The 14103-nt window shown below is 29.6% G+C and overlaps 2 protein-coding genes across 2 annotated transcripts in view; both read left to right on the top strand.

Annotated features, from left to right (window-relative positions):
* The first annotated feature begins 295 nt into the window (after window positions 1-295).
* Window positions 296-2620, top strand: LOC100168694 (glucose dehydrogenase [FAD, quinone]-like). Its single transcript, XM_029485307.1, has 3 exons — window positions 296-1198; window positions 1309-1599; window positions 2078-2620. Exons 1-3 carry the CDS (start codon window positions 482-484, stop codon window positions 2618-2620), a joined length of 1551 nt encoding a protein of 516 aa, XP_029341167.1. The 5' UTR covers window positions 296-481.
* A 4701-nt stretch (window positions 2621-7321) lies between these two features.
* Window positions 7322-14103, top strand: part of LOC100159810 (glutamine synthetase-like) — a 14098-nt gene continuing 7316 nt past the window's right edge. The window contains exons 1-3 of the mRNA XM_001946098.5: window positions 7322-7447; window positions 11606-11799; window positions 12627-12788. Coding sequence (XP_001946133.2) covers window positions 7389-7447; window positions 11606-11799; window positions 12627-12788 — 415 coding nt within the window. The 5' untranslated portion in view covers window positions 7322-7388. The remainder of the gene's footprint in view (window positions 7448-11605; window positions 11800-12626; window positions 12789-14103) is intronic.

Here is a 14103-nt window from a genome sequence, read left to right as displayed (position 1 = left end):
AAAAATGTAGTATTATTTAAATGTGTACTATTGTGATAAACAGTGATCTAAAAGTTTTGTTAAGTTCTTCTATAGTTTCAAATGGCAATTTTTAAGTTTCCCAGTTATGTTATCTAGTTGCTTAAAATATAAAATATAAAATTATAAAACCAACAGTGATTCTGGTTTTAAGTTTTATTAAATTGGTATAAGTTAATTTATTTCATATTCATAAAAAAAAATAACGTGTCTTAGACATTTTAACTTTGCATTATATATGTATACTACATACCTAATGTACTTATTTCTCTAATAATACAAGGTATTACTCACATTAGTCATTATATATACTTGATATTTTAAAAATACCTTTAAAAAGTAATAATTATATAGTATATACCCATACATACATACATAGGTACTTACATACGGTCCGTACGTAGCAATACATACATAGGTACATACGGATTTAATATATTTATTATTATTTTATATTTCAGCTATGGATGATAAAAGGTGTAATTGGGCTCGTGGTAAAGTTCTAGGCGGGTCCAGCGTTTTAAACAATATGTTGTATGCGCGTGGAAACCCAAATGACTATGAAAACTGGCTGAAACAAGGTAATTTAGGTTGGGGGTACAATGACGTGCTCCACTACTTTAAAAAATCGGAGGACAACAAAGACTCGTCCTTAGCGCGTACCCCGTACCATTCGGCTGGTGGCTATTTAACGGTGTCGGAAGCGCCATACAAAACTCCATTAGCTGAAGCGTTCATCTCGGCTGGACAAGAAATGGGATACGATATACATGACATCAACGGCCAAAATCAAACGGGTTTTATGATACCACAAGGCACCATCAGAAATGGTTCGAGGTGCAGTACGGCGAAGGCATTTTTGAGACCAGCCAGACTGCGAAAAAACTTGCACGTGATCCTCAACACGATGGTCACACGCATTAAAATTGATCCTATAACAAACGTCACGTTTGGTGTTGAAATGGTAAAAAATAACATAACATATTACGTGCAGGTGCGTAAAGAGGTACTGCTATCAGCAGGACCTATTAATTCTCCACAGCTACTTATGCTATCGGGCATAGGTCCTAAAAAACATCTTGCAGAAATGGGTATACCCATTATTTCCGATTTAAGCGTCGGGAAAAATCTACAAGACCACATAGGATTTGGTGGTCTGATGTTTTTGATCGACAAAAAGGTGATACTATATTTATTTTTATCATATAAAACAATTATAATGACGGTGGCTATACAGGCACACTGCAGTGAATTATAAAATTACCACATACTCTTTTGCTTTTTATACAGATGTCACTAACGCACAAGAGAAGGGAAAACCTCAATTCGTTACTCAGCTATGCGTCGATGGGCGAAGGGCCGCTAACGGTCATGGGTGGTATAGAAGGAATGGCGTTTATTAATACAATAAGCAGCAATCTATCAGAAGACTTACCAGACATCGAATTGAACATAATGTCCGGTTCTTCCGTTTCTGGTATTGGTGGAATTAAAACGTGGAAAGCTCACGGACTAAAAGAAATGTTTTATCAATCAATGTATAAATTGACTCTTGACAAAGACGTTTGGTCTGTTATACCAGTAAGTAAAATAATTTTAAAAATGATATGAAAAACGAAAATATAAATTTAAATTTCATTGATTATATCAGAGTAGACTGAACAATAAACGTATATTATACACAGATGTTCTTGAATAAAACATTGTTCTCATACTTAAGTTTTTCATATATCGATAATAGTTGATGCTATACTTACTAAGCTGAATTATTTTCCGAATATTTTGTTTTGCATCAAATGTTTTACATAGAAATTGAACATGGATTATTCATTACACGGATTTTTTTTAATATTTATTATGACGTAGCGCTGTCCAAGGTACATAATTCTTCTAAGGTATTTCAAAAATAAAATCATAATTTGATAGACCTATATTATATCTGAGAATATGTTCAATGGTTTTATTATAATAGTGGTCTAAATCTGAACTGAGAATATTAAAATTCTAATAGGTAATAATAGGATTGACATAATCAACATTTCATATTGTATATCTGCAGATATTGTTGAAGCCCAAGAGCCGAGGCGAAATACTGTTGCAGAGCACCAACCCATTCGAGTATCCCAAGATCTTTCCTAATTACTTGACGGACAGGGAGGATTTGGACACGCTGGTGAGGAGCGTCAAGTCTGTGTTTGATATGTCCCGGACCGGGTCTCTCCTTAAGTTGGGCAGCGATCTGCATGACGTACCGTTCTGCAGTTGTCAGACCTTGCCGTGGCACACTTACGCCTACTGGGAATGCATGATCCAGCACTACACCGTTTCCACATACCACCCTGGCGGTACCGCCAAGATGGGTCCCAAGTGGGATAAGACCGCCGTGGTGGACCCAACGCTTCAGGTGTACGGCGTCTATGGACTTCGGGTGGTGGACTCATCCATCATGCCCACGCTAGTCGGCGCCAACTCCAACGCACCGGTCATAATGATTGCTGAGAAGGCAGCTGATATGATCAAGGCTACATGGCGTAATGAGATACCGAAACATAACTATAATGATAAGATTGCATTGTACCCGAGGATATACCAAAGAATATAATAATGGTTATATAATTATTAATTTTTATACATTTTTTTTAACCCATATATTTTTATAAAAATATTAAAGAATACGTCAGCTAACTATTTTTTATCTCTCTTTGGCACTCCTAAAAATATGAAATAAGATGCATTTAAAAATAATGATTAAAAATAATATGATTTTGACTTTTCTTAATATTGTTTTAAAACAATTTGATATCCATCTAAAAGAATAAATTTATTTTTTATCAGACAATAATAAAATATAAATTTCATGACCAGAGTTGGGATTTTATAGCACTTAATATTGTATAAATATGTGCTATAATACTACTTTAAATATTGCTCAATATGCTCTTAAAATATGCAAGAAAAAAGGAAAATTTTTTATTAATAATTTTTAATAATTTATAAATTATTATAGGTAGTTAATTTAGATAAAATAATTTTGTCAGTCTGATCAGAGTCCAAATGAATTGACTGTACATCACATTCAACACTCTTTCGTTGATAATGGTCGATTAATAATCACAGTAGAAATCAACAAAAAAAACCCAACAAAATCAGCAGATTATAAAAATTAGAACCAAATACCTAATACGAAATTATCGTAATAATTCGATTGACAAAAATCTAAAAACACGTTTCTTAAATATAATTTCATAATTTTTGATTCAAAAACAGGTAAAAATGCAAAAAATTCTCTAAAAGTCCAAAAAACCACTAAACAGTAAAAAAATTATAAAATATGCAAAAAAAGCAAAATAAAATTTTAATTTGAGTTCTCTGTATCATGAAACATATTTTTAGCTTAGTCTGCTATTTTTTAAGCATCTCATAAGAAATATGCAAATGATATAAAATCCCAACCCTGCTTATGAGGAACCTTCTAATATAATTTTCAATCAATTTTTGATTGAGCCGAAAATTCTTTCAAAACTTTTATTAAAATTTATATTATAATTATACAGCGATTTTAATACATGTATATTTTTTAATTTTAATTTTTTCATAACATTTTTACTGTAATAATTTAAAAAAATATAAGCGTTATAGAGGTTACAAAAATTAATCTATTTCCTTTAAGTTCAATGCTTGTTTAGTTGTTGGTGGTAGAGAGTTAAATTGAATATTTAATATATGCTAAGATTAGATTCTAAAATAAAATAAAATTGAAAATTGAAAATAATATGATTCAAATGACATACTGTATTCCATTATAGGTAAATTTCTCAATCTTGTGTTGAAAATAGTCATAAACTTGAGATTAAGATTTCTAGTTGTATAATATATTATTTTTCTTATATGAACAGTAGAACCTCGATTAACCGTCACTCTCGGGACCAGAGCTTTGACGGATAATCTAAAATATGGTTAAGCGAGCAACAAAAATTTAAACGTAGGTACATACATATTATTTATTTTTATTTTTTTAGTAATATTATGACATATTTATTGATATAATTAGATACTATTACTTATTGGCACATATTATTATAATTTTTTTTTAATTTATTAAAAAATTGTATTAGGTATTTAAAATTATATAGCATTGACTGTTTTGATCTCACCCATAAAATATATATTATATACATATGTACCTGTCGCTTATCTAGTAGATATTTCCGGAAAGTTTCGGATTATATTATATATTATTGTTTATAACCTACTCATACACAAGGTGATAAGATTTTACTGCAACGCGTAAGCATGTACAGTCCGTGTAACTGTGCAAGTGTGGGCTGACGGTTAACCGAGAAAGACGGTTAATCGGGGGACAGATAATCGAGGTTCTACTGTATTTTTATTAAGTTAAAATAAATATGACCTATACTCTAGGTCCTAGATAATCTAAACAATTTTGAACAAAAGATTTTCTGGAATAATCCATTTTTATATCAATTGGCTGATAGTTCCCATTTCTTGCTTCTTTTTTTTTCATATCCATAAAAGATTCATAATTTGTTATTGTATATAAAATAGGTGTTTTATAAAATACGCACTTAAATGGTAATACACATCTAATAACTTATAGTCATATATAGTTGATAGGGCAGTGGTCTCAAACCCAAATAACCAACAGACCATAATATATTAATATGTCAAATGTTTGCGGGAAAAGCATTGCCATCGACTTTTTTTTTTTACTTACGTCTATAAAATGTAAAATGTATATGACGATCTATGATACTATATATCTAATACTTTTCTCATCATCCATTGCCAGTCTCTCGATAACTTTTTTATATTTGGTAAAATAATCTGCACAATATTAAGTAGCATGTAACCATATTCCCCACCTTGTAAGAACTGGAACAGGTTTATATTCGGCATATTAATGATTCGCGGTTAACGACAAACGATGTAACCGAGTGGTATGTCGATAACCAACTGACACAGCAAGAGCGATTAAGTTTACGTCATAATCGATTATTTCGATAAATTATTATATTTTAGTGCTTATAAAATTAGCTTCAATACGACAATACCTACCCAAACCAATCAAAAGAAGTCTTCATTCCAGTGAGCGTCTTCGTATATATTATTTATACCTTAACCTGCTGGTAAGTGAATATAATACATTTTGAACCAATGTTTTTATATCAATATAATAATATTTAATAGTAGAATAAAAACTACACACACACACACACACACACACACAGATTAAAAGGGGCTCTTTGCACTTAATTAGTTTTTATTCTTTTATAACAAATCATGGCTGAGGCTTATAGAATCGAAAAATATTTAAATGACTTTCAAGATCTGATGAAGGTTTAGATATTAAATTGAATGGTGATTCACGATTCCGCATATAGGTAACTTTTTATGCACACGATTCCGCACTAAACTAATTTGCGACGTTTCCGATTGTATTTTAAAAATTATTTTAGATATAAAAATGGCTGATATCGATATTACATATTATTAGACATATTATAATGTTACTTTAGTTTTATCCCGAATTCTAGCTCATCTGAATAGTCTACGGTGTACTTGTTATCTGCACTCTTCAGTTAGTCGTTTGTTGAATAATCTATATATTGCGATCACATTTGTGTGTTTTACTGTTGACTTATAAATTGTATTCCTAGTGAATATACAAATTAAAATGAATAACTCAGAAATTTGTATTATTGTATCAGAGAAGAATAAGGAAAAAAAACATTTTCCTGTACTTCTGACAGTAATAATAATAACAATATGCTTCACATAAACTGAGGATTTTAAAAACTGATAAATGTTTCACGTTTAAAAATTAAAAATTCATATATGATCCAGAAGATGCAAATTTTATTTGCCTTACAACTTTTCAAAATATTAACTCATTTTTACTATTTTTTTTTGTTATATTAATTACATTAACAATAGTTTGAAAATTAAAATTATATACAATTATTTATGCATGTACAAATCATACAACCGTGAGTAGTTTTATGAGTTATAAATATTCAAAGTTTAGATGAGCGGAGAAGTGGAAAAACATTTCACGGGATGACCCCGTACCACTCCACTCCGCTCATCTGAACTTTGAATATTTATAACTCATAAGCTACTCACCCAAAATTCGATTTTCATGTATCAAAATACTAAGAAAAATATTCTGCTTTGGAATATAAAATTAAAATCTAATGTTGTCATTCAAAAAAGTAAAAACTTAAAAAATTATAAGGATAAAAAATATTTAAAAATATAATTTTTAAGAAAATGTTGTTTTATAAGCGACTTGAAACTATGTAAAAAAATATTTTCAAAAAAATGTTTACTTTTTGAAAAAATGAGTGTTAAATGATAAAAGGATCACCCGGTATACCTATTATCGCATAACCTATTTTTTATGTCTAAAGCTTACTAACTAATTCTTATTACTAAATTGTATCACACATTTTATAAATGTTCACTTAACCAATATCTAACGTGGAGTTAATAATGATAAATTAAACAAGTTAACTACGAGAAATATTTATTAACGTTTAAAAGCGAACAAAGGCTGCATATTCGATATTAAGCACACAAGTGCACAACGATGGACTGACTGTCTGTTTTATAGATATGCCACATAATGAATCCATTATCCAATTATGGCTGATTCACTCGTAATTTAACTATTATTATAAAGACGGATTAGAACCGACAAAGAACAAAACTGCATAATATTGTTATGAACGATTGTTTTTTATTTGTGTGTTCGGTTATGCCGAGGGGAGGGAGAGGTGATAAACGTCTCATATAAAAATAATAAAAAAATACTGCTATAAAACGTTTATTGTGTCAGCAATGACAATTTATTATACAGCAATTCACCGCCAGAAACCGTGTCACTATTTTTATTATTTGTCTAATTGCATACACACCCACACACATACATATTCATACACAAATACACATAATTACACAACACGCACTACATAGCCGACAGTAATTGTTAGGTGATCCCGACCACTACTGTTTGAGCTATTACATCAATTCACACCCAGTTTGTCCTCCATATTTCTAGGACTTAGGTGTTAGTGGCGTAAAGACCCTAAGTTGGCGTGGCCGCGTGGGTATAATTAATGTACGCTTCCGGCCCATTTTCACCATAGTTGCCACTGTCAAAAAAAAAAAAAAAACGTTTAAATTTATTTTAAAAATGATATAAAAACATTATTTTTTGTAACCATGGATAATTGATTTTGATTTAAATATTTTGTTATATTATTATTGTATCATTATCTATAGTCGGCTATAAATCAATATTTGTCAGTTTAAAAAAAAGTGAAATCTTTACGTAAAATCATTTGAATATGGCTTTCAAACCTCAAGCAGTGTTCAGTGCTATTAGAAAGATATCAGCGATGAGCAGGTTTGATCATAACAACGCAGTTACCTACCTACCTACTTAAAATAGGATAATTGATTTTTATTCTATTATATAAGTATCTTTTTGCTTGTCTTGAAGTAGTAAACCGAATACAAATAACCAATAGTAGTGAAGGTTTCATAAATTACCTATGTTTCATAAGACACTTAGAACTTAATTAATCTATACTTATAAAATACAAATACCACTTAGTCACTTATCGCTGTAACTCAAAAACTACACAACGTATGAACTTAAAATTTGGAATAGAGGTTCTTCTCATATTTTCAACGAGCAATAGAAAAGGATTTGCTGAAATTTGCATTTTAAAGAGGTGCTTAAACAGGGATATTGAGGTTCACGATAGAAATTGGAAATTTTACATTTATTTACTAATAGTTGCCATTGGTTACAATTTACAGTAGAAATTAGTATTTATTTATTATTGGTTATTCGGCAAATCAGGTAAAAACTTGCATCAAATCAAATTATTGAACATCGCCTACCAGGGTGGCTGAGTTGCACTTACTGCAGCAAGTTACACCCAAAAAAAGTTGAACTTTGTTGAAAAAAAAAAAGTTAATTATCAGTTATTATTATAATGTAAATTTAAAATTTAAAATATTTTCTTATCTTACTTTAAGGCTGGAGAATTCATCGAAAATGTCGTCATATGAAATTTTTCTAGCAAATTCATGTATCTATTATACATACAATTTCCATGCTTGTTTATCACTCTTGTCCAATAGTTGATCTTAAGTAATTTTTAATTAGTTTAAGTTAACTGAAACTTCTTTCACAAATCACAACTAGCAGTTGTTACTGGACTAGTGACAAATATTCTTAACGCTATTTCTATGTTAAGATAAATATCTTGTAAGTATTATTTACGAATACGTTTTAATAAATCAATCGGTGTAGCCATATTCAAAGTAGTCATCATTACAGAAACCTGGCGTTTAAAACATTCCATTCAAACCAAAGCTCGAATCCATTGAGGCCCAGGGTCCTTGTCGTATACTCGTATTTGATTGCTAAATCGTTGGTCCATTATACAGTTGTAAAAAAGACTTTTGAAAATAATATTAGGATACTAATACTAGTATTCGAATAAAAAAGTATTAAAAATACAAGATTTTTTTTAAATTTTTTGCTATATAATATATATATATATTGTTCAGCATAATAGGTACTATTATGTTACTACTTACCATAGATTTTAACAATTAGTATTAACATATCTGTTGTCTGACTATTTAGAGATAAATACATGTTCACATATTTCATTCTGCATTTAGATATATAAATATATTTCAACTAATATTGATTAAATTTTAAGGAAAAAAATAAAATAAAAAGTGGTATTAACTATTAATATGGAACCATTTTAAAATTATTAGATTTTCAGTTTTCTTAAAAAATTCCAATACAGAAACCATATAAAATTTTATGTGGTATTTTTTTTAATTTAAACATTGTTATTACCTACGTTTATTATACCTACGAGTACAAAAACCAAATATTAGTTTTCAACGAAAAAATATTATTTTTATTGCTGTCAATTTTTTGTAAAAAACTATAAATTAAAATTAATAAAATGGACTTTATGGTATTTTAATACAAGTGTTTAAATTTTGTTACACTTTAAATAAGTATTCAAAATACTAAAAAATACATTAAAAAAATTGTTTTTAGAATACCATATATAAATACTTCAAAAAGTATTTAAATACTTGTATTCGAATACTTTACAAGACTATCATTATATAATAACTAATAGGTTCAATAAGATCAAGAAATATATTTTTTTCTGAATGACATCTAAGTGCAAGATTATTTCTACTGCAAAACATAATATCTACGATTATTTTTAAAATATTGTGCCATTTTTAACCTTTTTTGTACCTCACAGTCAATAGTTTTATCATCAAGTAACCTTTTTTCTAGTTCTTTCTATTTAATACAGTTTTGTTTATGCAGTAAGTTAATTTCATGATTAGGCAAATGAGGGTTCAAAAGTTTCTCATCGCCAAAACCAGAAATAATAGTACAATTTGTGGTACAAAAAATTCATGGAAAACAAAAAAAAGTTTATTTTTTGAAACACTATATATTAACTATTGCCTTCGAACTTGTTCACCATTAGTAAGTTTTCTTAAGAACCATTTAATACTAAGATTACGATTATTTTCATCATGTTTATAGTAGTTTTGATTGGAAGAGATTGGAGGAACATGTTCAATTAAAATAGCTTTTAACCTTGGTGTTATTTTACATTTCGCAGCATCATATTGTTAGGTGTTAATAACAACAATTAATGGAACACAATTCATCATTATGTAGTGTGTGCAGATAAACAAAATTATACACATTTCGAAATGTATAATGGACAAATTTCGTTTTGAAGGTAGAATAAAAATAAGTACTGTTTTTAAAGCACAATTTTGCGCCCATTCGCGATTCGCGCCCCTGGCGTAGGTAAAGTTGCTACGCCGCTGGGTGGTTGCGTCAGTGGCTCCATATGAGGTGAATATTACTGATGAAACAATAGTCTATATACAATGATGACAGGTACTTGGTACTTGTGGCATACACAATAAAAACACATTTTAAATAACCACTTGTTGAAGTTATAAAATTAAGGTGAGTTATAAAAGGCGTAATCACTGACTAAATGTTCGTAATATTGTCTTAAATAGCCAATAAGTTCCTATATAAAATCGTAGTTAATCGTTTTGTTTATCATCGAACTACTGCTTTTCCAAGTTTCAAACTTTTTTTCTTTTTATTATAAAACACATATTATCTAGGTCATCCGCGGTTCCTATATACGCAGCATAATTCTGTCAATTAATTAAACATAATAATATGTCGTACACATAGGCGTAACTAGACCTCTAAAACGTGGGGTGCTATAATATTTCATATTTTAAAAACATAACATTTATGGTATTTCACTATAATAATATGATGGTTAGACCTAAAAACAAGGTGTGCTATAGACCCGTTTGCACTCCACCAGTTGTGCCAATGGTCGTGCAATCGTCTCGTACCTACCTACAAATTGCATCTGTATCTTGTAAGAATATTATTAATATATTTAGTATATTACATTTATAATACATTTACATTTAAATTTATTATACGCAATAGCATTTCCATGTACACCAAGTAATTGAACGAATAATGTAGGAAATATGTAGGTAATATATAGATAGATACACAGAAGTAAAATGGTCGTATAATTATTATTATTGTTATAATTAAAATTTAGATAAAATATTTTTCTGAAAATCGATCTTTTATGTTTGATGTATTTATAGCAGTTTTCTAAATTAACACCATAACTATGTTAGAATAATTCTCGATGAATGCCGATTTACTTATTTATTCGTTCCAATTTATAGATATAATATACAACAACTAGATAGTTTTTATACCTTCATAGTTGTGATCAATATTGAAGTCGGCCGCCACTTATAAAGCAGGCAATATTCACATTTATTTTACATTTATTGGTATACATAAATTATTTTTATGCATATAATTCTACTTTACGTGTGTTGTGACTGAACTCCTCCTAAACGGTTGTACCGATTTGAATGAATTTTTTTGTACATGTTTGGGTGACGCCCCAGATAATTTAGATTCACAAATCACCCCACTAGTTCTAACCAGGGGATATGCTCAAACGGAGATTTAGAGATTTACGGTGGAAGTTCTTGTTTATGAATGGTCGCCATAGGTCTTAAAGCTATTATAATAATAATTATTAATTTTTTTGTACGCTATGACTTGATATTATATGTATCGAAATTATGTAAATATTGAGCGTATTGTACTCACATATAAGTTACGAATATAAAACAATGCCACGTCTTCGTGGATGAGGAGGAAATATTGGTCGAAACACTCGGCATTCACAATTAGTCCAGCAATTTAGGAGGAGTTCAGTGACATATTTGGTATAACTTTGATACTTTAGAGTTAAATTATAAAGTTACGTACAAACAGCACGGGATCCGCGATCTAGATTGCTTACCTGATAATATACTGCTGCGTATCAGAATTGTTATCCCAGGCAACAAAAAATTCATTGTATATATATATGGTCAAATTATCGGTAGACAATGCAATATTAAAAGTTAATACATTTTACAGTTCAACTATGCCAGGAAGAAAATTATTGGAAACATCTCCCTACTATGTTATCAAAAAAGGTGTTGCGACTAGATTTCAACAGCTGGCCCAACCAAAGGATAAGGTACAAGCCATGTACGTATGGATCGATGGAACCGGACAAGATCTTAGAGCAAAGTCCAGAACACTAGACTTTATACCTACAAAACCGGAAGGTATATCGTCGTTTTGTCGTGTATCTTATTCAAAATATTAGATAGCCACCTGCTATGTTTATACATTATAAATTACATTAGTCAACCGAGAGTACTGACCACCTGACTGGATAGTTAATCTAATTCATTAAACATTTTTTTTTAATCTTAAATGTATGTGTTTTTAGGTCACTATTTATAATGTATGGCAGTGTGGGTCAGCAGAATTAGTATATCCCGTTAGAACATACTATACAATTTTTTTTTCCGATGTTCTCATACTATTATAATTATTGCAGAAAATTGACGTTGTAGGTAGTTTGTTTATTTTATTTAACGGACAAATTGCCCAGTTACATTAACATTTTTGCTTATAGTAAACAATTTACACAAAAAAAATAATATCACAGTTAGTAAAATTAAAAAAATATTTTTTACATTGATATTTAACTACACAGACTTATTTACTAATATCGTATATCTGTTATGCATGATTTTAGTTAGCTAGTTTAAAGAAAATAAACAATTAAATATGTATTTAAATTAATAATGGTTACTTAGAAATATCGAGAATATAGAAAATCTCTATAAAAAAACTCATTTAACTGTTAATGAATATACTTGTTATTGAATATATTTTTTCATTCTATATAGTACTGAAGATGACGTACTGTTAAATAATTAATATTTAAATTTGCTTATACTTCGGTGTGATTGAGTAATGCTTTATTAAAATAAATTAATCAAAGAAAATAATAGTTCGCCTAGGTACCTGATAATAATGTAAGTGTAGGTACTCGATTACCTCGATTCAAACTTAATATTTGCCATTTATTAATTCAACACAGATCTCCCAGTGTGGATGTACGATGGAAGCTCTACGTACCAATCTCAAGGGGAAAACTCAGATACATATTTGTGTCCAGTGGCCATTTTTAACGACCCGTTCAGGTTGGCACCGAACAAACTTGTCATGTGCGAAACGTACAAACATGATCAAACTCCAACCGGTAATATAAGCATATAATGTATCATTTAACTGGCGAATTATTAAAAATGATTGACACTTGTAATAACAATATGTCCAATTCCACTTTCACATTTTTTTTTTTTTTTGGTGGGGACGAAGAAAACTATATCAATATCGTTAATAATTGTGGAGGTCTAGATATTTTGATCACACACATATTTTTTTCTACCTGCAATACTCAATATTTGGTACTTATTTTGTACTCGAAAAATAGTTGGAAGACAATGTAATATGCGAGTATTTTTCAACGAGTTGTCAGTGTCTTGTTTTTACGAGTTTCTCAATATAAATTATACACGCAGTTCCGGCGCTACAAATATTTGCGACCTGAGCAAAACCATGTCTTTGTGGCAAACGGAAAATCGGTACGATCAATTGTGTTTTGAATAAAAGAAATAGATAGGCAGAATATTGGTACTATTAAATATTTTATTTTCAGTGGTTCTAAAAATGTGTACAAAAATAAAATAAATATAAATTTACATTAGTATAAAATATATAAACTCACATATTAGTATATATTAATAGTATACATACTATACCTACTTATCCTACAACATGAAATATTTTATTTTCGATGTTTCAAAAAATGTGTCCAAAATTAAATTAAATATAAATTCATAACAGTTACAAGTTTACAACAATAGTTTTAACTATGGTATTTAACGAATTATCCATATTGCCATTTCTTTATTTAAGTAACTATCAGGGTTGGGCAAGATACTCAAAAAGCAGTATCGATATACTAGATACAAGATACTTTGGTTTGGAGTATCGCGATACGAGATACTAGATACTTGGCTTTAGAGTATCGTGATACTAGATACTCGATACTTGGCTTTGGAGTATCGTGATACTGGATACTCGATACTATAAATACTCGATACATTTTAATAAAATTAGTCACCGGTTTTTTTAAAAAAATATGTTTATTATTATGGGGATGACCACTTCGTTAAATATGGCAAATAAAATAATAACAATTGACACTTATTCAGTAATAATAAAACAAATCAATTGTGAAATTAATTCAGTGGTGGTTCTAACGTATGGGCAGGGTGGGCAGCTGCCCATACCAAAATTTCTGGTGCCCCTTATTGGGGAATGTTATTCGCAGTTAAAACCTAATTATAAATCTACTGTTGCCCATACAAAAAAGTAGTCCTAGAACCGCGCCTTCATTAATTAATCTCGATGTCGTCAACAATGTAATAATAGCCACAATACAATTACTGAACAATTAAATAATAATAATTATATCAATAATAATTCTACATTAAAAATTATATAAATAG

This window comes from Acyrthosiphon pisum, chromosome X (assembly GCF_005508785.2).
Source record: "Acyrthosiphon pisum isolate AL4f chromosome X, pea_aphid_22Mar2018_4r6ur, whole genome shotgun sequence".
NCBI lineage: Eukaryota > Metazoa > Arthropoda > Insecta > Hemiptera > Aphididae > Acyrthosiphon > Acyrthosiphon pisum.
This window is presented reverse-complemented; position numbering and strand designations above follow the sequence as displayed.